The 26,904-nt window shown below is 37.3% G+C and overlaps 1 protein-coding gene across 2 annotated transcripts in view; it reads left to right on the top strand.

Annotated features, from left to right (window-relative positions):
• The first annotated feature begins 6,477 nt into the window (after positions 1-6,477).
• The window catches only part of syt6a (synaptotagmin VIa), a 43,236-nt gene continuing 22,809 nt past the window's right edge, over positions 6,478-26,904 (top strand). The window contains exon 1 of one of the 2 annotated variants that reach the window (XM_039652628.2): positions 6,478-6,705. In XM_039652628.2, coding sequence (XP_039508562.2) covers positions 6,549-6,705 — 157 coding nt within the window. In that variant the 5' untranslated portion in view covers positions 6,478-6,548. Of the gene's footprint in view, positions 6,706-16,164; positions 16,335-26,904 lie in introns of those variants that run through there. The other variant, XM_089124191.1, reaches the window with a different exon arrangement.

The following is a 26,904-nucleotide window of genomic DNA, read 5'->3' as shown; positions in this document are numbered from 1 at the left end:
TAGATGTCATCCGAGTGTTTTGGTTGTGCAGTTGTGGTAAATGGCAGCATCTAGAACTTTTGTCTGCCTGCCTTGCATTCATTTAGAAGATTTCCTCCCAAGTTGTTTTTGTTGTTTAACGTTTGTAGAATGCATCAGCCAAACTTAAAGGGGTCATATGCCATTTTCATAAGTTAATTTGATTCTTCAGGGTCTAAATGAAAAGTTTGTAATCTACTTTAATAAAAAATTCTCAGTATTGTAAGAAAACTGTAAGAATTGTGATGTTTATCCGAGTGAAACGGTTTCTCAAACAAGAAAAAATGTACAGTAGGGATGGACTTGAAGTTATTTTGATTAAAAATTACGAGGGCACATGAATAAAAAAATGATGTGCATGGATATATAATTTATTATGATTTTTTTTTTAAAAAAACATAACTGCTCATTTTGATTTCATGGTGACTTTCAGTTAGCAGTCAGTCATGGTCACCATAACCATTTTGAAATTAAATCGAGCCACTCTGGTGGGCAAGGAGATGGTGTTGAAAGTTGTATTTATCCACACAAAAATAAATCTCCCACCCCTGCGTCACAGCCAAGCATCACATCATTCCACCTGTCTGGTTTCAAACATTGAGCGACTGCATTTAGACACAGCACAGCTGGAGAGAAAGCTGCAAAACCGAGCTCAGTAATACCTTTATTTAGTACACTGATCTGAGAGCAGCTGCACAGACTATCTTTCAATCATTACTTGTGGTATTTGAGGGTCAGCTGCTCCTAGGTCATTATAAAGTCTTTGTCACTCTTGGTAAGAACTTGTTAAGAAGTCTACTGTGGTGCACTCATACTCAGAACACTCTCGCTGGCTGACCGCACAGCACCCCATCATTTCCCTGTTCGTCTTAGGCTTTTAGTTACTAGGGTGAAATGGTGCATTTACAGTCATGGTCCAAATTAGGCTGGAGACTTGGGAGGAAAGTTTTAGTTTTAAAGTTTTAGAACTTGTTTATGCATGTATGGACATGAAAACATATTTCAGCAACAAAAGCCAGGTTAACAAGTTTAGAATAAAGGACTTAACATCATGTAAAGACATTTCTCCACAATAATTCGGTTCGAGAGATATTTGATTCGATTAACAGACAGACAGACCTTTCTGTAATTCATAGATAGATAAATCAATACAATTATTTAAAATATAAAAAGAAAGATGTTATTAAATCCTTAATCCCTTGGCAGTTTTGAAATCAATGATATGAGTCACCAGAACAAACAGGCAGCGTGAAGTATAAATCTGAAATGGCAATGACACACAGCCTTGAATTAATTCCACATCCTCAATTCGGCTTGCAGGAGATGCCTTGCCAAGCCATATTTGAGTCAGACAGGTAAAGGGGTTTAGACATGCTCTCTCGGTGTATCTCTCATCGCCTCAGGTGAAGCAACGATGCGACAGGACATTAATAACAAAGAAAATATGGAGGGAGAGGGTAACTACTAGTTGATCTTTGCATTGTTATATGATCAAATAAGAGCAAAAGCAGCTAAATATTTGATATTAGCCTGCAGACAACAAAACAAACAATGCAGAAATCAAGAAAATTGAGACCTTTACATGATTTACTTTTAATCTGTTTACAGAACAATTGTATTCATTGAAGATTTATTTTAAAAGCTATTAAAAAAACTTGAATGCGTCTGCTCGAAAATGGACCCAACAGGTGAGCAGTGTGTGTCCTCAATATCAGCCTCAGACTTTGAGGGTAATGTTCAGTGTGTGTCCCCCTCCTAAAGAGCAGCGCATCATTTGCATTCCCGTCTCTGTGATCTCCTGTCGGTTTAAATCAAAGTTAGCCTTGCTCTCTTTCATTTTGCTCTTATCAAAAAGGTTGATTGTGTTCAACCTGTTTCATTTCAGACTGAAGGGAAAGAAAAAATCCAGTTGCATCTGTTGCTCACGTGCAGCTCTGATTTTAAGAATATATGAAACATTATGTTATAGTATATATGCATATTTGTGCAAATGTGACTTTGATTTAGTTTCATGCTTGTTAAAAAATGAATTGCACCCATATGCGTTTGCATATGAACGTTTTCTATTGCTTTAACTGTGTCATCCATTAATGCTTTTTTTTAAAAGTTTTTATTTTAAATATTACTATTATAATATTAATTATATTTATATAATACACCATTTCAGTTTGTTTACTGATAAACAAGTGTGTTGGATTAGCATTTGGTGTAACATCCGAGTTGTGAAGCCTAAACAGTTCAGAACCACTGATCAAAACATACTGTAGTAGTGTGAAACAATTTTTGTGCTAACATGAATTTGTATTCTTAAATGTACCTTCTTAAATCACTTCCACATTAAACCATTCACTTACGCGAAGTGTTTAATTTAAATAAAGCTTAATTTCAGACTCAGCTGGAAATGACACACTATATTGGGAATATGTTCTATCCTCCAAGAGGAGCCTATTAAGGGAGATTAATTAGCATGCAGGTATGGTGTTTGATTACAGGGTTCAGCATGTAGTCGAGATGAAGGCTCATGTTTTATGTGATCAAGAAATGTTCAACAGTAATGAAAGTATGTTGTGTTGGAAATGTGATGCTTTGATAAGATGATCGCGGATACCGCTGCCCTCGTGTCCTTTACTTCCTCTGAGGTTTAAGATGCTGATGGAGAAAATGATAGGAAATCCAATAGGTTACTGTGTGGATCCCTGTATGCTTTGTTTAAGACTGGATGGACGTCCTATGGGGTTGGGTTGTTTGCTGAATGTCAGGGTTATATATGTATAATTTCCCATTTTTAAATGGATTCATTAGGGCCACAAATTGACTACTAGACATTATATTCCTCCATTTGAAAAAAAAAATCTGTATGTTTATAAATGTATATCTCTTTAATCTGTGCCATTACACAGCCCTTGATTAGCATGATTTGAATAAGCAGTCTCTTATGCCATGCGACAGCCAGACAGAAAAGTTTTGCACCTGCAGGTATGGCCGTGTCATTTCAGAGACTCATCACTGCTGATTTCCACATGGACGAATTCCAAACTCTTGAAGTTAACTTTACCCATCTCAACTAAAAATCTATTTGGGGTATTTTCTGGGTCTAAAAATAGGACAATAATATGACAGAATTTAGGGCACTTTTTAATTTAATAATTAAAACGGGTCATTTTTCCTAGTAGTTTATAAATATTTCCATTGTGGATGTATTTGGCAAGAATAGACCACTTAAATGTCATGACATTTGTTTCTGAGGCACTTGAGTACAAATTAAGTTTGATGCTATTGACATTCAGATATTTAAAATTCTTTTTGTGTGTGATCCACACACAAACTTGACATTGTATGCATTTGGAATGCCATGAGGGTGAGTAAATATTGGCAAAAATATATATTTTTAGGTGAACTATCCCTTAAAACATGCCAAAAGGGGATGATTATGAGAAAAAGAGTTGAATTTTTACAGTGCAACATAGAGTGAGGAAACCATATTGATCTGTTCATTCAAGTAATATGCACTTTTTATGAATTGTTTACTAAACTTGATTACATTCCCCATTGAGATGGTTGAAATCTTGTTCAGCTTGTCTGCAGCTGACTGAGAAAACTGTGTCTCAATGTTTCTCTCCAGATAAAATGCTGAGTCCTAAGATGTTGAATCAATAATCAATTTTAATTTAAAAGCAGGTTCTAGCAACTTTGCAAGTTATGCCAGTTATGACAAAATCAAAAAAATCTGAAAGTTAAAAGAATAGTTCACCCATAAATGGGGAAAAAAGTCAGTCACTCACCCTCATACGTTCCAAACCTGTGAGACTTTTGTTTATCTTCTAAACACAAATGAGGATATTTTAAATCTGAGAAATTTCTGTCCCTCCATGACAGTCCACGCAACTACAGTACCACTTTGTCGCTTCAAAAAGTTCATAAATGCATTGTTGCATGAATAAATAATGAGCTTATGATCAGAGGTAATCTGTTTGTCACCATTGCTGAGATTCATATGCTAATTCTTGATGTCTGTGTGTGCCTACATAATATAATTTCGGAAGTTATCTTTTTATTGTTTTGATCATTTGGTTTCATTGACAACGCTAAAAATATGATGTGAAAAAGTGATTCAGGTCAAATGATTGTGAAATAATGATTAAGAGTTCTTAATTCATCTTTGACGTCAGTCTGTTTTTCCGATATTTTTGTTTAAAAAAATGTGTAATTCTACTAATTTTAAATGGTTAACTTTTAAGTAATTCATTTGGTTAATTACTACTCAATTCTAATTTGTTAAATTTAATTAATAATATTGATTGTAATCTGTTGCCTCAATTTTATTGATTAGATTTAACATATTCAGTCGTATTCATTTTTACAGTGTATGATGAACAGATTGAATTTAGGCTTTTATTCACATATATGGAGGGACGGAAATCTATCAGATTTCAAACAAATATCTTAATTTGTTTTTTGATGAACGAAAGTCTTAAGGATTTTGGAATAACATGAGTGTGAGTAAATGATGACAGAATTTTCATTTTTGGTGAATTAACCCTTTAAAATATCAGATTGTCCAACAAGTAGCCTACAATGTTTTTGATTAGTGGTTATTAAGCTGAAATAGGACTGTTGTCTAAAGCTGTATTGTCTAAAACCCAATGAAAATATCTAATTCACTTCTGTTTAGACTCTAGGCAAGAGGCTGAGATTGCGTCAATAGAGTGGTTTGAGTTGCTGAAGGAAATTAGTAAAAATGAAGTAGCATGAATAACCGAAGTGTCACCTTAGCCATTCCTCTGTGGCAGAGTCTCTAATGCCTGTCATCTCTCGCTTTTCACAATCAGATCAGTGCAGCCAGAAGAAATAACAATCTAATGAAGCAGAAATTAGAGGAAGACGAAAACGTTTATTTTGAGCACCTGCGTAACCCTGTGTGTTCAGTGGAAAAAATAAAATGGTGATTTTGATTCAGTAAGTTAATCTTTAACTTTGGGCACTTTTATTGTTTTCATAAAATATATCAAACCACAATAAAATAGTAAAACCACTTTGCTATAGAACTGCCTTAATTCTTCAAGGCATAGATTCAATGAGGTACTTGAAACATTCCTCAGAGATTTTGGTCCACATCATGCAGTTGCTGCACGTCTATGATGCGAATCTCCTGTTCAAACATGCCAAATATGCTCAATTGAGATCTGGTGACTGTGGAAGCCATTTGAGTGAAGTGAACTCATTGTCATGTTAAAAAAAAAAAGTTAGAAGGTGAACCGAGGGTGGACCCCCTAAACCTACATTATATGACTGATAGACAACAACGGTTTGACCAAAAAATATCCTCTCATTATGACCATTGACACCTGTGAAACAAAGACACCTACATATTGGATGCCCTTGAGGTAAGCTAAAACATATCAAAAATTAATTTCAAAGTGAACTATCCCTTTAAGTGTAATATCATCAGTTTACATATATATACACACATCATAGAACATACTGTATATCATAATGTTAAAAAAATGCAGTTCTCATTACTGCTGTAGTCACTTTATTTTATTTAATAATGTAAGTCCGCAATTAGTCATTTTTAGTGGGTTGACATTATTTACAGTGTAGTTGGACCAAGAATATTGTATTTTTATTTATTATTGCATTATACATTTCATTTTTTGTTGTCTATTATATGAAGCATGAACTACATGTCTATAAATACATGTAATATCATTGTTTTATATATGCATGTGTGTATATCTTTTTATATCTCTCTTTTTCCTCACAGATACAAAATCACCCATAACACTGATTCCTCTTGGCAGTTGATTTGCAAGTTAATACGGCTGTTTACTTAGTGCTCCGAACATATTAAAATCCCCATATATCACATACGTAGGCAGCGAAGATGTAAACACAGTTAACTACAAACGGCCACATTTAGTCACAGTCATCATGAAACAGAAATTGAAGTAATGAATCTTCCAAATAGTTGCTCAACAGAAGCATCATTAAAGTCTCACAAATGGTACATATTTACACAAACACACAGGGCCCTGAATGATCTCTAAAGACAGACTCAGAAGAGGAGGCGGCACTGAGGGACACATCGACCTGAGAAGAACAAGCCCAATGGTCATAATGAGAGGCTATTCATTACAGGGCGCAGGGATTGATGTGGGGCGGGGGCACGGAGAGCAAAAAAAGGGGCTGAAGGAGGCAGATGCTCAGCGCTTTATAATCACAGCCTCCCTTCTGCACCGCTGGACTCATTTTGTTGCATTTCATTTGTGGATCTCGAGATTAAATGTGATGCAATAACGCGGTCTTTTGTATACCTGGGGGCGTTAGTGAATCATTAAGCACAGCACACACACACACACACACACATTTGCATGATACACATAAATGCACAAACAAAACTGTCTCACACACACTCTTGCACACGCACTTGAGGAACAATAAGAATCAGCAGCAGGAGAAACTTGCATTTGGAGGGGGTGTGTTCAGACCCCGCTGGAGGAGCCAGTAACACAGAGGATGTGTCAGGGAACATGACTGCTGCCGGAAAGGGGCATGACATGATCTGTCAGAAGGCAGTGTCTCTCATAGTTGACCTCTGTAAGCAGGACAGCCCGCGGCTGGACCCCGACACCTGTGAGGAGTTCCTCTTCCTCATCTCCAATCAGGAGTTCAACCACAAAGATTCGGGTAATTACGATTCTTTTCCTTGAGATTTACAGTTCTGCTATTTGTAGAGTGGTTTATGTGGTTGTAGATGCTTATTTTCTGAATGAGTTTCTCCTTTTAATCAGAAATGATTTATTTTGGCTCCGAAAGCATTGTAAAACAGAGCCTTTAATTTTAAATGACCTGCTTTTAGTATAGCATCACTCACGGTTGCATTGTGTGGGTGTTAGTGGGAATAATTATTTTTTAAGTCCTGAACTGCCAGCACTGCCAGCTAAATATTCCTATCAGGCATTACAGTTAAAAGAATTACGTTGGCAATAACTGTTCAGTGTCCCCGGGAGATAAAAATCATTTGGATTTGCCACAGATTTGTTGCTACTGCACTGTGACATAAACAATATGCTCGTGCTTTTATTAGAACTGTATTATTATCAGATGTAGACTAAAACATTTCATCATGTGTGGAAGCCTTATCTGAAACCATTTTTTGTTGCAGGCATAGTTTTGATATGTTTTCTTGAGTTGGGATCCTATAGAGGTCTGTAATTAATTTGTTCTCTTTTTAATTAACTTAAATACAATTTAATTCATTTAAAAATAAATGTTACTTTTTTAGAGATGTAAAGGTGCTTGGAAAGTTTGGAAACATTGCAATTAATTCATGAAATTGTTAATTATGAAAGGGCAAGAACAATTTTTTTTTTTTAAAGCATTGCATTAAAAGCAACACTTTTACTTTCAGCGCAACTGTAAAATGCCTGCTGTTAATGTTTGCATATTTTACATTTATTCGAAAAAAAAATGTTTTATGAATATTTTATTAAATTCAGTGTTAATATTTTAAAAGCATTGCATTAAAAGCATTTTTCAATGTTTACAAAACAATTTTTATTTGTAAAAAGGCTGCTTCTATTTTATGTTTATTTATCTCAGTTCAACTTTTTTTGAAGGTCTAATTACTTTGTCCTGTTCAATCGGTTTGCTTGCAGCCAGACTGGGGTATTTTTGGCTGGTTTTGTTTTTGACATTTCTGTCATGTCGATGTGTTGACAGACCCCTACTTGGAAGAAATGTGTCATGTGAATGTAGACAAAAATCTTGTCACTTTGTATTAACCTCACTAGTCAAATCGAAGGCCTTCCAGCCCACCATTGGCATCCATGGCTGAGCCGTGGGGACACTAAATGCCACGGCATGTTATTGGACCATCACTGTGAATCACTAGTGCCAGATAAAAGCTGAATAGGGGCTCTTCTGTTATTGTTGGGCAGATTTAAAGCCGAGTGTCGGGTTTACCTCAAAGGGAAATGTCAAGCAGCTTGCTGTGTTTTTTTGCATGGAAAATCTCAGTCTCATCATCATGAGATAATTATACGAGACGGTTATAATCATGCGTGCCTTGATAATAAAATTGTGTTTTTGTACTCTATTATCATTTTGCAGCATTTCTTCCCGTGTTTTTGCTCTCTGCCAAATCATTGCGGTTCTGTAAACAGAACCGGTTTTCAAATGTCAGATGCTTTGTTTTATACTGAGGCATTCAACATAAATTGGAGCAAAATTTAAACATGTAACAAAAACAGTAACGTTTCTGTTTCAAATCCAAGATTTTTCCTTGTGCGAGTGAACACAAGGGGCTACCCTGCTATAGGTTATTATGTAAGTGTATCAACTGAAGCACAGATGCTGTTCAGGGCTGGTAGGAGAGAGTGCGGTTGTGGATGATGGATGGAAAGCCTTGCACAATTCCATTAACAGTCAACAGATGTCTAAAGATGAGATGCGCTCAGTGGAGAAAAACCAACACTCACCTCTATGAGCTTGGAGTGCTGTTTTATATTTAAAGACAGACTGACACCCTCACAGTTGTCCTTGTCCACAAGAAAACCCATTGGAATGATGGATGGCGAATCACAGGTGAGGTGTCAGATTTCCACTTCAGCTCTAATTAGACTGTATCTCATTTTCACAATCCCATCATCAGACTCCCTGTAGAGGACATTAGCAGCAGATGATTATTCATTATGCACTGTGGTGTATTGTTTGAAAGGATGGAGAAAGTTTTGCATTGCAGGTGCAGGAAAAAGCAGTCAAAGTAGTGTAAAATAAGCTACTCTACATGTGTATACGCTTTCGATAATTCATGCGTTTCATCATGTCTTTTATAGAAAACACACTCTTTACCCCTCAAATTGGCTGGCAGCCATTTTGGCTCGGGAAGATAATAGACTTTTGCTTCGATGGTGTTAACGGAGGCAAATAGATGCTACGGCAAGTCCAACAGCACTGGCTAATTTACATGATTATTAGGTGTCATTCTGAAACTAGGGTAATTGTTGCTGTGGTGGTTGAGTGTGTGTTGTTGGGGCCTAAGCTTGAGGGGACTGGGGTCTGAAAAGAGAGAGGTGTGAAAACCAATCTGTCCAAAATAAATACATGCTGCAGCTGATGGGTACAAATAAAGAAACCATGTCCATCAAATCATTAAAACACCTCGTCCTAACAGTATAGTTCTTAGTTAAGCAACTTCTTTATCTTAATACTCTTCAATAGTCTCTGGCCAACACAAAGTTGCTGTTTTGGTCCACCAGAATTTATAGTTTACCCACCTCTTTTTTTTTTACCACTACACCTCTGCTTCGGTGTCTTGATGTAAGTGATCATGTATATTATATTATGTATATTATGCGTATCCGCTGGGGTCTGCCCATTTTTTCAGCATTTTTCAAATATTGCCAGTGGGTGGAGTCAGGCTCTGACCAGGGGTTTAGTTACCCTTTAACGACACAGAATCCTACAGGTTTATTTGGCTGCCGTCACTTTAAAACCTCAGGATCCAAAATACTATTACAAATGTGTTTTCTTTCTCAACTATTTTTATTCACTTAACTCTTTCCCTGAGTGTTTAAAAAAAAGAAGTTGCCAGCCGCCACCACCAGTGTTTTTGATAATTTTACAATACAATACCACACATACCATAAAATACAATATCTTTCAGAATGCCACAGGATATCAATGCTCATCACAGCGATGAGTGAGGACGGAAGAGAAACACATTGTACCGTCTGTATACAGAAATGCCTGATAGTCTTTACCTGAGCAGTATATTCAGCCTACACCAAATGCACAAGCAGCTGCAGGGTTTTGCTTGACAGATTAATGAAGGGAGAGAGAGGTCTCAGCACCCTTATTGATAACTGGATGAGAACACTTTAGTGACCATATTCCACCGCTTTCATGGCTTCGAAGAATATAGATTTTTTAAAGAAAACAAATCAAGTCGTTAGCAGTTAAACTCTATTGCCCTTTTTACACATGGTAAGATCCATCTCAGGTTATCCGATTACCAGTCATTATAACATGAGTATTACGTCCGTGTTCTGGGAAGAGAAAGACTACATTGTGCCTATATTTCCTTATATTAAATATCTCCTTAAAGGATTTATTCCCCCAGTTTTTAAAAGTACACTATACTAGTTAAACTCAAAGCTAACGCACGTATTTTAATTTCATGGGATCTTTTTTTTTCTTTATATGGTGAAAGTTTTCAGTATCGTTGACACTAATTTGTTATACATGATCAGTGTTGTGTGCTCATTATTCATTGTTTTGTATAAACCCCATTAATCAATGCAAATACATTATGTGGCATGTAATATGTTCCTTGTCAGTGTAAACGCAAATGAGGAAGCATGTTTGGCAGCAAACTCTTCCTCTCGTTCCGTGTCGTGCTGCGTTAACAGACAGCCTGGGTGTTACGGTGCAGCACGAGCATCTGCTCCAACAATGACGAAGCTTTACAGACATTATCTTCCCTGTTTCCTGCATAAAGGCTCAGTTGAAAAAGCTGTGTTTTCTAAAGTGTTATCTGGAACCCCTGCAGATATGCCCATCACAGTGGGTGCCGACATTATGAGTATAATGTGAACAAGCAGAACTGTAATACCACGGTACATCAGGAACAAAAAGAAAAATATCATATATGAATTATCTAGCACAATCTAGCATTTTTTTTTTTGTTGTTTTGCATGGTTTGTTTTTGTCTGACCTCATGAAATGGCTTTTCATCCATGTCTAGCTTTGAGGTATTTCTAAAGGTTTGCAAAGTTTGTAAGTGTTATTACCGTTTACAGCTAAAACTAAATAATTTTAGGTCATTGAAATAAAGTTAAAATAAATATTAAAAAAGGAACTAAAAAAATAATGAAACTATGTAGCCTATAATTATTTTATCTATTCAGTTTTAGTAATTTTGTAAATAATACATAGATAACATTTGCATATCAATACACATTAAAGTGCCCCTATTATTCATACAAATAAAGCTGTCTTTAAGAAAGAATCGATTCTGAACATATTGCAATTCCACTCTTGCTTCCTGTTACATAACAATGTAAAACATTTTCTTAAAGGGATAGTTCACTTTGAAATTAATTTTTGATATGTTTTAGCTTACCTCAAGGGCATCCAAGATGTAGATGTCTTTGTTTCCACAGTATTTTCAATTATGACATTTTCGGTCAAACCGTTGTTGTCTCAATGTGTCTCGCCCAGATTTACTGTTAATAAGGCAGAAAACAGCGCTAGTCAAGCATTTGCATGACATCTTTAAATCTCAAATCAGAAAATTTGCCTGTGGGTACATAAACTATCTTTTACTAACTGTGGCAATCAGACAGTAATTGAAAATTTATGAAAGGATCAAAAAGCGTGCAAGTAGACTTTTGGGGAAAAAGCCAATTGTTTATTTTAGAGCTGAATTTACGAGGGAGTTTGTTGACTTTACTATAAATGATACATCTGAAACTGTTGCGTTGTTAGGCTTATGACTATTATGTTCATAATAAACTCAAATAAAAGCATTATAATCTCCACACTTTTGTACCATATATTATAATTGCATGCTTACTGGCCTTTGTAAGACATTTTTAAACATGCACGAATGCTTATGACCTTTAGGTCACCTTATGAAATTCCAACATGCAAATTAGGAATCCACGTGATAATTCTTTTCCCCTCTGACAACTGTCTTTCATAGCAAAGTAATCCAGTGAGGCGTGTAATTACGAGCGCAATAAGAGTGTACGTTTTCATGCAATGTCAGTGATGGTCTTCATCGGCCTTCCTCTTTTTATCATGCTAAAAACTGGCCTCTTGTTCAGCAACAGCACAATGTCTGAAGCCTACTCCACTCATCTGTTTACGCACTGAGCCATTTCAGTTCATTAAACATCAAAACAGTTATATTGTGCAGCCGAACAATGAACAGCGGACCAAAAGAACTGTTATCTTTCCACACAAGCACTCATGAAATGACATTGTGGATAGAATTAAGTTTGGAGTGCACTCAGCACCAAAACACAGACCCGCATTGTAAAAATTACATTTGTGAGTTGTGGGATGAGGTAGATGTAATGTAATTAGAAAATGTGTGATGTACATTGGGAAAAAAATGTGAAATGAATGCACTAACCATTAAAACAGGTGCTGAAGGAGGTGAATAGGGTCGTAATACGAGACCCGCGCTGCATGTTAAACAGCCACGAGGAGTCATAAGTGGCATGAGTGAAGGGAACATTTTGCTCCAACTGTATGATATGAATGTCTAAAACGAAGTGTGTCTTTAAAACTAGATGCGATCTCTGCCCTGCCTGTCTCCTAAGGCCAAGAGCAATATCTTATTTATGGAAGGCCATTTCTGCATTAGTCAAATAAATTCCGATTAAAACGGTTTGGAGTCGGACTTTTAATTTTGTAACTGTAACTTTGTCTCAATAATTCCATCTTTAAATCTCAATATTGTGTATTTATTTGTTGTAATTGAGTAATGTCATAATTTTAATGTCTTTATATCTCACAATTTGTGACTTTATCTGGCTCTCACAATTGCACCCTTTTTTTCTTTTAACTGAACAAGTAACATTATTTGTCCCGTCTTAATCTACAATTTCAACTTCATACTGTATCTCCCGATTGCAACCCTATTTTTCGTAATTGCAAATATCACATTTTAATATTGCTCCCTAATGTCTTGTAACTGTGAGATTGGAAGATATATAAAGTCCAAATGATCAGAAATTAAGTTGCATTTGTCAAGATATTCATATTGCACATTATGAGTTTATCTTATTTGTCTTTTTACAGAAACTAGCATTTTTTCGTATTTTATATTCTAGTTTTATTACGTATTGTATGTTTTATTTATTACGTATTGTCTTCTGAGCAAATTCGATCACAAAGCCAGAAACATTGGCTATAACCCCTCCACTGATATAAAGTCCCTTTTTACTTCCTTTTAGAAAATATCAAACCCTTTGAACGAAGTTTTCGAAAAACAAATATCACCATTGAGTCTGTAAGAAAGCTTTCATTTAAAAGCCTATAAATGTGTAATAGCCATAGGCATGTGTATGACTTCACCATTTTCAGAGATTCTCGTTATTGTACTTTACACAGATATGGTACAGGTTTTCGTTTTCAAAAGTTTGCATTTTCAGGCCACCAAAACGCCTATGTCGAGTAAATGAACAGCCAAACAGCCATCAGTTTTAAGTTGAAAACGGTGTGTTATGTACAATTAAGCAAAATGTTCTCCAGGTTGTGCTGATGTAATACCAGTGTTGGCAGGCAAATGTTATTTCTCCTTTGTAAAATCTTTAATGAATTCAAAGCAAACATTTTTATTGGCATATACCCCAGATTTCTGTCCTGAGAAGCTGTTGTAATTAGTGGATTGAGAAAATAGGATTAAGACTGCCTGAAGCCAACAACTTCAAAGTCATTGAATGAAAGATCAATCCAGAGAAGCTAGTGTAGATTAGCTGTACGATATGGACGATTTCTGCTGACTACTGTACTCTCTCAAGAATTCAAGAAAACAAAAACACTGCAAGACACTTCAAATCGTGTACCTGCTGCGCTGGCAGTCAATAACATGACTGTGATGTCTTAAGTCAAATGTAGAGAAACTGTGAAAAGTAATGTAAGATTACTGTCAAAGACTGTATCTTCCCTTTATTCTCAGTGACATTTGGAATCAGCAAGATTTAAGGATCAATAGCTAGATTAAGAGGATTATGCATTGTTCACTTTGTCATCCTTCCTTCCTTCCTTCCTTCCATCCTTCCATTGATCCATCCTTCCTTCCTTCCTTCCATCATCCATCCATCCTTCCTTCCATCCATCCATTCATCATCCATCCTTCCTTCCATCCTTCCTTTCATCCATCCATCCATCCTTCCATTGCTCCATTCTTCCATCATCCATCCTTCCTTCCATCATCCATCCTTCCTTTCTTCCTTTCATCCATCCATCCATCATTCATCCTTCCATCCATCCATCCATCATCCATCCTTCCTTCCTTCCTTCCATCCATCCATTCATCATCCATCCTTCCTTCCATCCATCCATCCTTCCATTGCTCCATTCTTCCATCATCCATCCTTCCTTCCATCATCCATCCTTCCTTCCTTCCTTTCATCCATCCATCCATCATTCATCCTTCCATCCATCCATCATCCATCCTTCCTTCCTTCCTTCCACCCATCCATTCATCATCCATCCTTCCTTCCATCCATCCTTTCCTCCTTCCTTCCATCCATCCTTCCATCCATCCATCCTTCCTTCCTTCAATCCTTCCCTCATTCCTTCCTTTGTAAAGTGCCTGGCTTGGAAATTGAGCTCTGGATTGTGCTTTCACACTAGAGCTTTAATTTGAGTGTTTATTTGCTGTGAAATTAATTGAACTGCCAATGAAACTCATTTGCTCATGAAAGTGCTTTGCAGACAAACATTTGTGAAACACAATGATGCAAATTCCCAGGGACATATAGCTTTGATCAGATCATGTACTGTGGGTAGTCCTATTATGAATCACATTTTTTTCCCCACAGTGCCCTTTTCAGATCATTTTCACAAGTCTGCGCTTAACCTCTTCTCCTCCTTTTAAGTGCGAGTGCCCTTTGTTAAGGGATTGGTGGATTTTGACAGGTTTTAAAGCACTCCTGAAACATCTTAGAATAAACCAATAGGATTTTGATTATACTTTTCAACATGCCGAGTCTCTAAAGAATGATGCTTCAATCCTGAGCCTCTTTTGCTTTGAACCTCTCACCCAGAATCTCCCAGCAGGCTTCCAGGTGCTGTCAGATCTGTGTCACGCTTGCTGCCAAAGATGACCTGAGGTGTAGATATATGGCTCATTAGAGAGATGAATGGCATGTCCGGTGATGCCTGACTCTGAAGCCACAGCTTGTGAACGTTCAGAGCGCCACTTCCTCCTATTGCGGATGCAGGCATCGGTTTTCCCCTAGAGGGGCTTTTAAAAAGCATAACCGCTCATGCAGGAACTTGGTGTCGAAAAAATGAAAAAATCTGATATGTTCTTTATTGACGCTCAGAAAACCATCTCATTTGTCTTGAAAATACAACAAACAACTTTCAGGCATCTGACATGTATAAATAAATGAGGCCTTTTTGTGCAAAAAGCTTGGCTTGTCAATGAAATTGCCCTACAGTGTCAGCCCTTGCATATGGTTATAGCTTCACAACTTAAGATTAAATGTTGCTTTTTATAAAGTAATGAGAGGTATTTTCACCTTTGTCTAAAATATCCTTTTGGATAAAGCTGAGGACATGCCCTGATTTCACAATACGATACAATACAATATTTAGGCAACGAAGACACCTTTTTCCTGAATACATTGAGCCACAAATTAAGGAAAATCAATTTTACACCACAGTGCTGCTGAAATCACTCAGGGGCTCTTGTGTAGTGTTGCGTACACTACGTGAATCAAAATATCTGTCTTTCATTAGGGCTGCTGTAATGCTTTCAGTTTGAGACACACAAGGTGCATCCCTGGCGCAGAAAATAGCAGGAGGAAGGTGGTCCTACTGCTCTCCTCGTTCAGTGTGTTCAGCTGAATGCATACCGATAGGGTGATGGTAATCTAGACGGAGCGAGGCAGGGGGGAACCGCTATCTCTCCAGCTCGGGTGAAGAAAGTACTGCAGTGTGGTTCAAACCCCAGTTGACGCCGCAGTCTAAGGCTGGAGTGAAATTAAACAGCCATTAGAATATATAAAAGGCTGTTGGCTTGTCTTACACACGCTCTCCGTCCATCTTTCCAGCTGTCACGGGTCTCTTTAATCACTTTGTCAGAACCACGCTGCACAATGGTCCCTTTTCATCCATTGACACATCCTAAACTCATTCGATCTCTCCTTTGCTGCCTGCATTCAATAAACACGTTTGATATTCATGAGTTCGCCTCATTAATATGCATGCAACAAAACTTATGCAGCACCGCTGCTTTGTTATTCCAGTTGTTTCTCAGGTGTTTTATATCTCTGATGTACATCGGCCCCCGTGACAGACAGGTCTTTGCCCTGCGTGTTGTGTATTGAGCCGTGCAGTGCAACACCACAGGGATAATGGGAGTGTGGAGAGTTTGTAAGTGTGCGTAGAGCTCGGTGAGGGATCTGCCCCCAGCCTTTCGCCGTATCTTGCTGACTGGCTTGCTCTCACTGCCATAGAAACGGGGTTCTTAAACGCGGTGGAGGCTCATTCTGCTTGGGCGCTGCCGAGCGTAAGCATCAAAGCAGGGATCAGGGAGAGAAAGAGTAAGAAGAAACAGACAAGTATTGGTGAGTACTCAAGTGTTGCATCCTTTTGGAGTAGTTTGCATTTGTTTGAACGGCTTGGAAAGATGGATTTGTGCGTCTAGGGAGAAACAGGTTGCATGAGCTGTGATAGAGGGAAACAAAGAGGCTTCCCATACACGTGCTACTTTGATTTTTACAACTGTCTGAAGTAGTTCCTGCTGAAAAATCCAGATTATGCTATATTCAAACCTATGTTCAAATGCATTTTTGAGCATCGCTGTTTTTAAATCGTAGCTAAAAACAACCTAAGGCGGTCATGGCAACTGGTCAACCTGCTTAGACTAGCAAAAGACTAGTTTAAACAACTGGATTTCCCAGCAGGTGTCTCAATGTGCGCATTTACTATGTGTGTGTGTGCACGTGCACGCTGCGTCCATCACATCAAAGCAGGGATGCAGTTGCTCCAGTGACATCAACTGTGTGCTCTTTATCGCTTCTATTTCATCTCTCCGGTTGAACGTCAAACACTTTGAAAGCAGATGATGACCGAGTGGCACGATTTTTTTTTTTTAATCTCTTGCCCTTTCAAAAGCCTTTGGAAATATTTAATCAAAGCGGTTTCTGCCCACATCACGGCCTCCGTGTGCGTTTTTGTTGTTGCTGTTGTGTTTTCTCTCTGTGATGAGTTATTTCCATCTGCCAGCAGAGTACACACTGATCTGGCAGGTGAACTGCTCTCAACAGCGCACAACAGCGACTGTGTTTGTGCGTGCGTGTATTAAGTGAGCAATCATAGCTGCAGGGATGTAAAACTCTCCCCCTCCCATCAATAATACTATTTTACCTGCTGCACAGGGGATCCTAGCATCAGATAGAGTTCAAGAACAGTGCATGGGGTGGATGTCAGTTTCGGTAAAACTCAGCCTGATCAACTGGGGGGCCAGTCTCAGTGTCTCACCCTGCTGGAAACCCCTCGTAAATATGCCAGTCCATCTGTGAAGCACAACGCAGGCACCGGCACACCCTCATTCCAGAGAGAGAGTGTGTTTCTCCGGCAGTGCAGCAGTGCAGTCAGAGTGAGCAAACTTTGGCTATATCACCTCTCAAATATACAGCACTATCATAAATCAATAGTGTTACATTATGCATGGAGGAGAAAGTGTTTTAGGTGCTGATGGTGGAAAAGCACAAATCCGCGGCTATAACAGCCCATGGCTATATTCTGTGTTTTGTAATGCTGTTACGGTGACAATTACCCACTTGTTTCATGCCGTCAATTGAAGTCCGTCTTATATCTGCATTGGGCACAGATGCTTAGTGATTTCTTGTGCAGATTAACACACTTCCCTGATGGGGGTTGGTTAGCCCGAGTACATTTGGTCTTTCTTGTTTCTGCACTGCTTTTATTGTCATTCTCACTTTCTATCCCCGTCTTCACGGTCAGTTTTTTTCCTTAGGCTATTTCGTAATGAGCCACGATAAGATTTTTTGTTCAAAAGACATACGCCACAAATTATGAAAACATTTTTACGCAGAAGAACGGATGCTTAAAGGGATAGTTCACTTTGAAATTAATTTTTGATATGTTTTAGCTTACCTCAAGGGCATCCAAGATGCAGGTGTCTTTGTTTCCACAGTATTTCCAATTTTGACATTTTTCAGTCAAACCGGTGTTGTCTATCAGTCATACATTGGAGGCTAAGGGGGTCCACCAAAAAGCATGCACAGAGAAGTCAAAATTAAACATGATTTAATGACTCAATGATTTAATGAGTAAATGTAAGTACACTTTGTTTACCTCGTACAAAATGTACACTTTTTTACCTCGTGTAATCCAAGTGATCTGAATCAGTTGTGCAATGTCCAACTGAACCGAACTGAATCAGTTCAATGTTACGCCGGAAATGATCGCTTGCGTGTGACGTCACTCAATTTTTACACTGAGATTTCGGAAGTTTTATCTTTTACTAAACATATTTAGATATACCGAAATCGTCTTCCATTGCGGTTTCCCGTATATGTAAATATGTTTAGTGAAAGGTAAAACTTCCGAAATCTCTGTATAAACAAAGAGCGACGTGGGCACGCAAGCAATCACTTCCAGCGCATGCGCAGACCAAAGCGCCCGTGCCGTCAGATCATTTTGTCATGGCTATGATTACAAGAGGTAAAACGATATAAATACTGTTCGTTTTCTCACACAAACCGCTCGTTTCGTGTCTTAGGCCATCAATGTGTACTTACATGTACGAGTCAATAAATCCTGTTTAATTTTGACTTCTCTGTGCATGCTCTTTGAGGTGAACCGGTTGAAGATCCCCTTCACCTCCAGTGTATGACTGAAACAACAACGTTTTGACCAAAAAAATGTCAAAATTGAAAATACTGTGGAAACAAAGACACCTACATCTTGGATCCCCTTGAGGTAAGCTAAAACATACCAAAAATTAATTTCAAAGTGAACTATCCCTTTAAAACACGTCCCAGTTAGCACCTATTGGTGGATGTTGTAATTACAACTAGCAGCTTTTTTTTGTAAGAAACACATCGCTGATGTTACATTATATATGTTTTGTCAGTGCCTGAAGGGACAGTTCACCTGAAAATTAAAATAGTATTTCTGAACTTTCTGTTGGTCTGTGGAACACATAATAATGTTTTTATTCATTTTTATTTATTTAAAATGTGATTATTTGTATGTATGTATTTAAATCATGACCACTCTTGGAATAGTTTTTGCAGGTTCTTGAATATGGAAATGTATTTGGTCTTGGGGGACGATCTGTTACACTGCTGCTACTGCTGTTGATTTATTGCTGCAGAGCAATTACGGACTTGCTACTGCTAATAGATACACAGACATACAGCTGTGGGCATGTATACTGCAGCAATAATAGACATACATAAATCCCCATAGCAGAAGGCAGGTGGAACTTGGGGAGGCGGAAGGTTTCAGAGAAATTCTGATAGCACGCTGCAGGACAAGATTACAGCAAACAATAAATTGCTTGCTATTTAATTGTTGAGCAAGCAATCTCATTGGCTGCAGGCCAATCATCAGCAGTGGCCAATCAGCTTATGCCATGCAGTAATGATGTGATTTTTTTAAATTGCATGTAAAAGACCTATCAGTCTGTGCCCTCTAGAGTTTCATGACTATATATATAATATATGTATTTGCTCCATATAATGAAATGGAGTTCATTGTTGACATTGTATGAACAAAAACAGTTAAAAGAATTCTTCAAAACATCATCTTTTATATCAAGAAAGTCATGCAGATTTGGAATGATGTGAGGGTAAACTATCCCCTTGGAGAGCGAAATTGACTGTATTTTTCCCTGTCTGCCTTTCACATTACAGCTCTGGATAGGTACTAGAAAAGGGTTTGGGATTGCTGTTGTGCTGTCAGCAGTGTAATGACATCATTTTTACTGCAGCTCTAGAAAGATTCGTCACAAGACATATATTGCCCAACAATTTTGTCCAGAAATAAAATCAAATTCCATTGAGGTGAATATGAATGCTAATAGATATCTATTATATAAGCCAGCTGCTATTGTTTTCATTTAGATGCTAAGTTGATGTTTTGAATTGTTTGTATGCTGAAAAAAAAATCACTGACCATGCACGCAATTTCAGAAAAATTCTTCATTGTATTTAATGTGCATGCATTGATGGGTCATGGTTGTGCCTTTGCCGGACGCTTTAGGGCTTTACAAATGTCACCGGCAGACAAAACTGTGAAAGAAATTCTGATACAACAGCTGGATGTGTGAACCAAGAGAGAGACTATGGAATTTGTTACTTGTAAAGTCATACTGGCAGGTTAAAATGTGTGTCTTATAAATATCAGATACTTATTAGATTAGTTGGAACTTCTCTGAGATTAGGAGGGCAGCTGTGGGCTGTTTAACTTGAAATGGATCTTATTTTTATGCCCCACACAGACACAGAAAGAAAGCGTATAGCCCTTCGTGCACTAGATTGTAATGTGTTCTGCCACTAATTTACCCATGCGGTTTTAATTCCTCGTGTTGTTTTAATGGGAAATTCTCCCTTGAGCAAGGCTATAAGGACACCCAATCGCTCCAGTTCTACAAAACTATTTCCCATGTGGAGAACATCTTGTGGCCAGTACATGTTTCTTCACAGTTGATCAGTAGCAGCAAATCAATCTTTAATGGGTTGTGGTAAATTAAGGATGTTGTACAGAGCGTGGTGAAAACAGTGCTTAGTTTAAAGGGATAGTCAATATTGAATTAGTATAGTTTGGTCTCATGTGATCGGACCACTCTCAACGTTCAAGTAGATGCAATATCTCTTCTAAGATGAAAGTAAAATCGGTTTTATCTTTAAAAAAGATTTTCAGAATATTTTCTAATTTTATTTTCATTTAAATTTTTTTTATTTAATTGTGTGCCTGTCATATTTATTAGCTTTTGTTTTTAACATTAGGCTACTTTTTAGCTTTAATTTATTTTCATTTGACTTTAGTACTTTAACTTAAAAACATGTTTTATTTCAACATTACAAATTTTCTTCATGCTGCCACATGTGAGTGAAACGGCAGTTAATGATAAAGAGATTTATTGGAATGAATAATTTAGGTTAGTGTATTTGATTATTCCCTCTCAGCTCAGGCATTACAAACATTTGGTTACATTACATGATTAAAGTAGCTATTTAAAAAGTTTGAAGCATTGCTAAGTTAGTTACATCCAAACTCTGCATAAAACATAAGTTGGCACATCTATAACATAAATTGTCACCGATTCTCAAGTCTCAATGCCATGTCAAACCAAACTGTCGTTATAATAAAAACATGTACAGTGTCCCACAGAAAGAAAATAACAGATGAGCAAATAATAATGAAATACTAATAATAACTACAGTATGTATTCCTTTAGTTTTGATGCATTAGCTGTAGATGTTCTACTTCTGCACTGAATATGTGCAAAATAGACTCCCGACGCAGTTCTTGTCTGTCCTAATGCGGTCTGATGTTTTGCCCAACAGCCCCGTGACTCCCGCTGTCATGTGAAGTGATGTGATGCATTGCTCTCTCTGCTGACATGATGTTTATTTCATGTCACAGACCAAAGGCCAGAACGAAGCAAGACCCAGAGTCACCAAGGCAACTGATTAGTCAGCAATTTAGAAAAAGCATGAATGTTATTTACAAAGATTCATATTTACAACAATCTGTCTGACCTTCAATTACCCCGACCTTACCCTAATCCAGAGCAGGCCTGGGGTTTACTGGATGCGAGTAATTCACATAGACAGGTTTGACAGAAAGGGGTTTGGAAATCTCTGATATTACACTGACACTCTAGTTTCCTGAACTTTTTTATGTTATACATATACATATACACATATATATATATATATATATATATATATATATATATATATAAAAAGTTTAGGAAACTAGAGGTTTTTTTTTTAAATGCAACAATATGTAGTAGATAGTGACAATATACTTAAAAGTTTAGTGTCAATAATACTACATTAAACTACAATATATAATGTAGTTATATAATGTTGTAATATTTGTGGGTTCTGATAATGCCAAATGTCTTCTATTACTAGTAAAAAGTGTCCTACATTATTTTAAATAGTCTGTGACACAGTGCAAGGATATTCCTCTAAAATAATTCTGTATTTTCAGCTTTCGGATCATGGATATTTTTATTCTGGCGTCACTATTGTTCTGTGCAAGTCCAAGTCTATTCATTTACACCCACAATGTAATATCAAATTTAGCATTTTAATCAACAGTACATATTTTGTTAACTTTGTAAACATATGTTTTGGAGAATTGCAATAGTATCGTGAGTTCAGTATTGTGATGCATCAAATCGTGACTGGAGGGTGTCGTTATAGAAATATGTACTGAGTAATGTCAATTAACAACATATTTGGGTTATGATTAGGGTTTGGTTTAGGGTTACTTGCTTTTAATTATGCGTAATTTAATGTTATTACTATAATAAGTACATGTAAGATGTGTAACAGGGACACTGTAAAATAAAGTGTGCCTATTGCTTTATATTTTTATTAATGATTTATATTGATTAGCAATAATACTGTTTTCATTTTTAATACTTAGAATGTCTGCATCATACAAGCTAAATATTTCTCTTTGAGAATTTTCGGGATAGATTATACATTTCAGCCAAGAGGTCCGCCTGGAACATGATTTTAATGGCTAATCACAACAGGTTGGATTTTCAATTTTGTTCACACCCTTTTTCTCTTGAGCGCAATCAAAAGTTAAACGGAAGCATCTACCCATTATAGTTTTATAAAACAGCAAATTCCAAAAGATCTGCCTAGCAGAAGCATGAGTCATTTTAGCAATTACATGTCTGGAGCATATCAGCTTTAATTTCTGTGGACAGACAGGGCTTACCATTTTAATGGCATTTGTGGTAAAAAAAAGAAGTGAAACATTAAACGAGCCTAATCTATTCTTACAGCTAAGAAATGAAACCTGGTGAATTTATTGTGAAACGTGTTCAGGTGAAAGCAGCCATAAATGGCAGGAGATGCATGGGCCAAATCCTACAAACTTTATCACATTTTCCCTGTCACATAAATCTCCCTGCATTCATATAAAGCTCACGGTGTCCATCTGATGGCATCTGCCTCCATGATTTCTGGGATGTGCTTTGCTCTCCATATAAATTAGATATATCACTCGTGATAGAACCAATTAAAGTCCAGGTTATGTGTAATAGGAATATCTGTGTGATGGGGTCAGTTATTAAGGAGATTGTAAATGCTGCAGTGGGCATCAGGGACAGACAGCAGCTCTTTTATTGCCAGCCCACACAGTTAATTGACACACCTGAATCCGTTGGGCTAAAAATAAGCACAATAAACTCAGACTTGAGTTCAGCCAATTGTCATAGGTCACAGACATGTGATTGTACATTGTTATGTAAAAGAAAACAATTGTTTATTGACCCTATATGGGATCTCTGTTGTTTATGCTAAGGCAAAGAAAATGTCTGCAATTTAAACTGCACCACCACCACCAACATGCAACTTTTGTTGAATTTACAGTGTTTTGTATCTTTCAAACGTCTGCAAAAATTTTTACATTCAGCCAATTTTTTGAATCAGTCATCATAATTAATCTTCTCTTCCGAAATGGTTGTTTTAAATGCAGATGTATGCATGCGAGACCTGAATAAATACTGCTACCCCATTAGTTACAGGAGTAAAAAGGCTGAGTATGTGTAGCAATGTAAAAGTCCTTCTTTGTGCATCCTTTTACTCAATTTAATGCATCCTTGCTACAGTAAACCCCCATCAATTTCCTTACCATCCCTGAACAATGCAACTGAAATCAAATAACTGATCATATTATATGATTGTCATCAGCAGGTTGCAATTAATCGCACAGTGGAGTTTACAGAGACAGGACAGACCAAAATAAAAACACAAACAAACGCAACATACATCTGACAAATATATATCACAGCATATTTCAATTAACGTAAGTAAAGTGAATTCAGGTAAACTTTGCGATATTTGACTATCGTCACAGCGTTACAAAAAGTAGCAAAATGTTAATGTCCCCTGCCTGGCTAATGACTCACTGAAAACACAAATTATGACAAATGTTGCACTTGACCATTTGTTGCTTTGGTTATATAATGTGATATTTGACAAAGACGTATTTTACTTACAGAGATTGCATACAGTAGATCAGCATTCAGTACTTTATGATATTATAGGATTTCTAATCGAATACTCAACATAATACTTAAACATGGTACTCCCTTTTGTTAAGAGAGAATAAACACTGGTTTATCAATTACCTTCTCACATAAACACTTGTCGACTCTTGAAACGACTTGTTGGCATTTTTTTGCTAATAGGGGCATGTGGATGTGAAGGTGCACAGCAGCAGTATGTGATTTGTAACACCTTTTGCAGAGAGGTGTGTGTGGGGGATTCAGATCGATAAACACTTCAGACAATCACGCTGTTTCAAATAAAGGATGTGAGTTCAAGAATTTAATAGTGTGTGTGTGTGTGTGTGTGTGTGTGTGTGCATGCATTCTGTTGCTAAGCCATCTGAACCATCTTGTGAGACATTCAGGTGGTAGGTGAGCAGATTTACGTTGTCATGGGACTGGCTATGACAGCGGGTAATATTATGCTTCGCTACATCTTTCCATTATATCCATGACTATTAAATGTGTGTAAATGTATTGTTGTAAATATATAAATCAAAATTAGAAACCTTTCATTTAGCAAAAGAAGGGACACTTCACAGTTGGGTTAATTCCAGAACAACATTCCTGTCTGAATCTTTTTTTCCTATCCCTACCCCTAAACCTAAACTTAAACCATCCCATAACCACAACTGAAGTTGAAAAACCTACTCCTGGTTATAAACTGTAAACTTCTCCCTCAAATCTGAATGTTGTCCCAGAATCAATAAAGATTTTGCGGTTCACATTATTTCGATGGTCCCTTTAACACATTCTGTTAGCTAGAAGTAAAAATGCACCTAAATGTCTACTAACTCTCATTAGAGTGTTAGTGGAGTATTAGTAAACTGGTAGGGTTAGGGTTAGAATAAGGTAGCATGTACATGCAAAGTTAATTATAGTCAGTAGAATGTCTGTAGCAGGACCATCACAAAAGATTTTAAGCAGATAGTCTACTAAAACTCTACTGAGAGTTATTTGGCATGTAGATAAGTTACTTATAGTCAACAGAATGTTCAAAAGAGAGCATCAAAATAAAGTGGTACCAGATATTGATCCAAGAACTTGTTGTAAACTCACATGGGACAAGACTCCAGTAGACTAAAAGCTGTTTTATTTAAAGCTGCAGTCCGTAGCTTTTTTGGGGTTGAAAATGATCCAAAATACATATTTGAGAAAATAAATAACCAGCCAGTGTTCAAATCTATCTGCTTGCCTTAGCTCGATTCAAAACAGTAAGCTTGTAATAATGTTTTTAAAGTCCCCGTGAACCGGAAGTTGCAAACGAGTGTTGTGACGTATTTCGGAGAGAAACGGAATACTAAATGAGGCAAAATACTGGGCGTGGCTTTTTTTTCTAACTAGCACTTGATTGGGTCTAGAAAAATGGGTGTTTCATTCTGAAATAGAGGATGACGGCAAACACACAGCAGCTGTCAGTTGGAGGGGCGTGGTTAGGGGTGTTAAGGAGACACCCAAACCGTAAAGCCTACGTCATCGGGCAAGGTCCTCCAATGCAGAGGGGAGGGGCATTTTCAAACTTTGATTAAAGATTACGGAGCCAAAAAAATTTTTTGTGTGAATTGACTTGCATGTATGAATTGTTCACCACAAAACGATCAATTTAGGCAAACAAAGTAAGTATGGTCAATTTTGATTTCATAGGGACTTTAACTCCAGTGGTACTGGTGGATTTCCGCAGGAGATTTGAGCATGTCTTTGCATCAATACGGCACATCTGTACACATAAAGAAGTCTCGGCTAGTATAAGCTATATTGCGTGTGAGGATGTTGGAGGTGGAGATTTAATATTTAGCCTTTTCTCACAGCACTTGATTTAATTAAACTTATAATTTTGATGGCGGATCCAGAAAGGTTCAAACGACAATCACCAGTGACAACTAGAGACTCGCCTGCTGTAAAATGCAAAAGACTTCGTTTGGACTTCAGGGTGGCTACAGAAAAAAAGAGACTGACACCAGACCCATGCAAAAACAAGGATACATATCAGAAGGACGTTACATAGTCACGCAATTCTGACGTTGTTAACATCAACAATTTGAGAACAAAGTATAATTTTCACGATTTTGCGTGATATGATAGGCGATTGTTAGATTTAATCAGCACGATTTACTGCAATGTCAGAACCAGAACAAAAGCGAATGTTACTTACTAGTTCAGATGACATTTTCCATTGAAAATTATTATGTTGGTCATACTTCCAAAAAGAATAATCTGTGATTCTGAATGTCAGTATCCTCATCGGCACAGTCACTCTCCTCAAACATTGTGTTCATCCACACTGTGTTGTGTCGACGTACAACTCACGTAAAGTTAATAATTCCGCAAATAACTGCAATTGCAGATTTCGAATAGAGATAGCGACACAGAAGAAAAACTGCGGACTGCAGCTTTAAATATTTCACCATGAAATCAAAATGGACAATTCTTAATTTTATGGAATATTACAGTGTTTTTTGGCACAAGGGCGGGACAGTATGTCACCAAGTTCCATGTGATCACAGCTGTAGCAAGCCACAATCATCCAACGATCCAATCAATTCCCTATGGACAATATCAAGTCCCGCCCTACACCTTTTCTTGTTCATTCGTATCATATAATTTTACTGAATTCAGGTTGATTGGGACACTTTTCCCAGTAATCTCAATGCAAAAAAGTGTTCCAATCAACCTGAATTCACCCCTACATCACAATAAGCGAAAAAGACTACACAACTTCCGTTTCATGCCAACTTCAACATTGAGCGGTTCACGTCATGGAGGCTGCCGTGTTGAGATAACATGACTTGATTACTGATTTTATCTTGGTAAACCTGCTGTTATCAGACACCTTCACTCGCTGAACAAACTAATCATGG

The sequence above is a fragment of the Pimephales promelas genome, chromosome 20 (genome assembly GCF_988280905.1).
Source record: "Pimephales promelas chromosome 20, fPimPro1.hap1.1, whole genome shotgun sequence".
Lineage (NCBI taxonomy): Eukaryota > Metazoa > Chordata > Actinopteri > Cypriniformes > Leuciscidae > Pimephales > Pimephales promelas.
The sequence above is the reverse complement of the archived record's forward strand: the minus strand, read 5'-3'. Positions and strand labels throughout refer to the sequence as shown.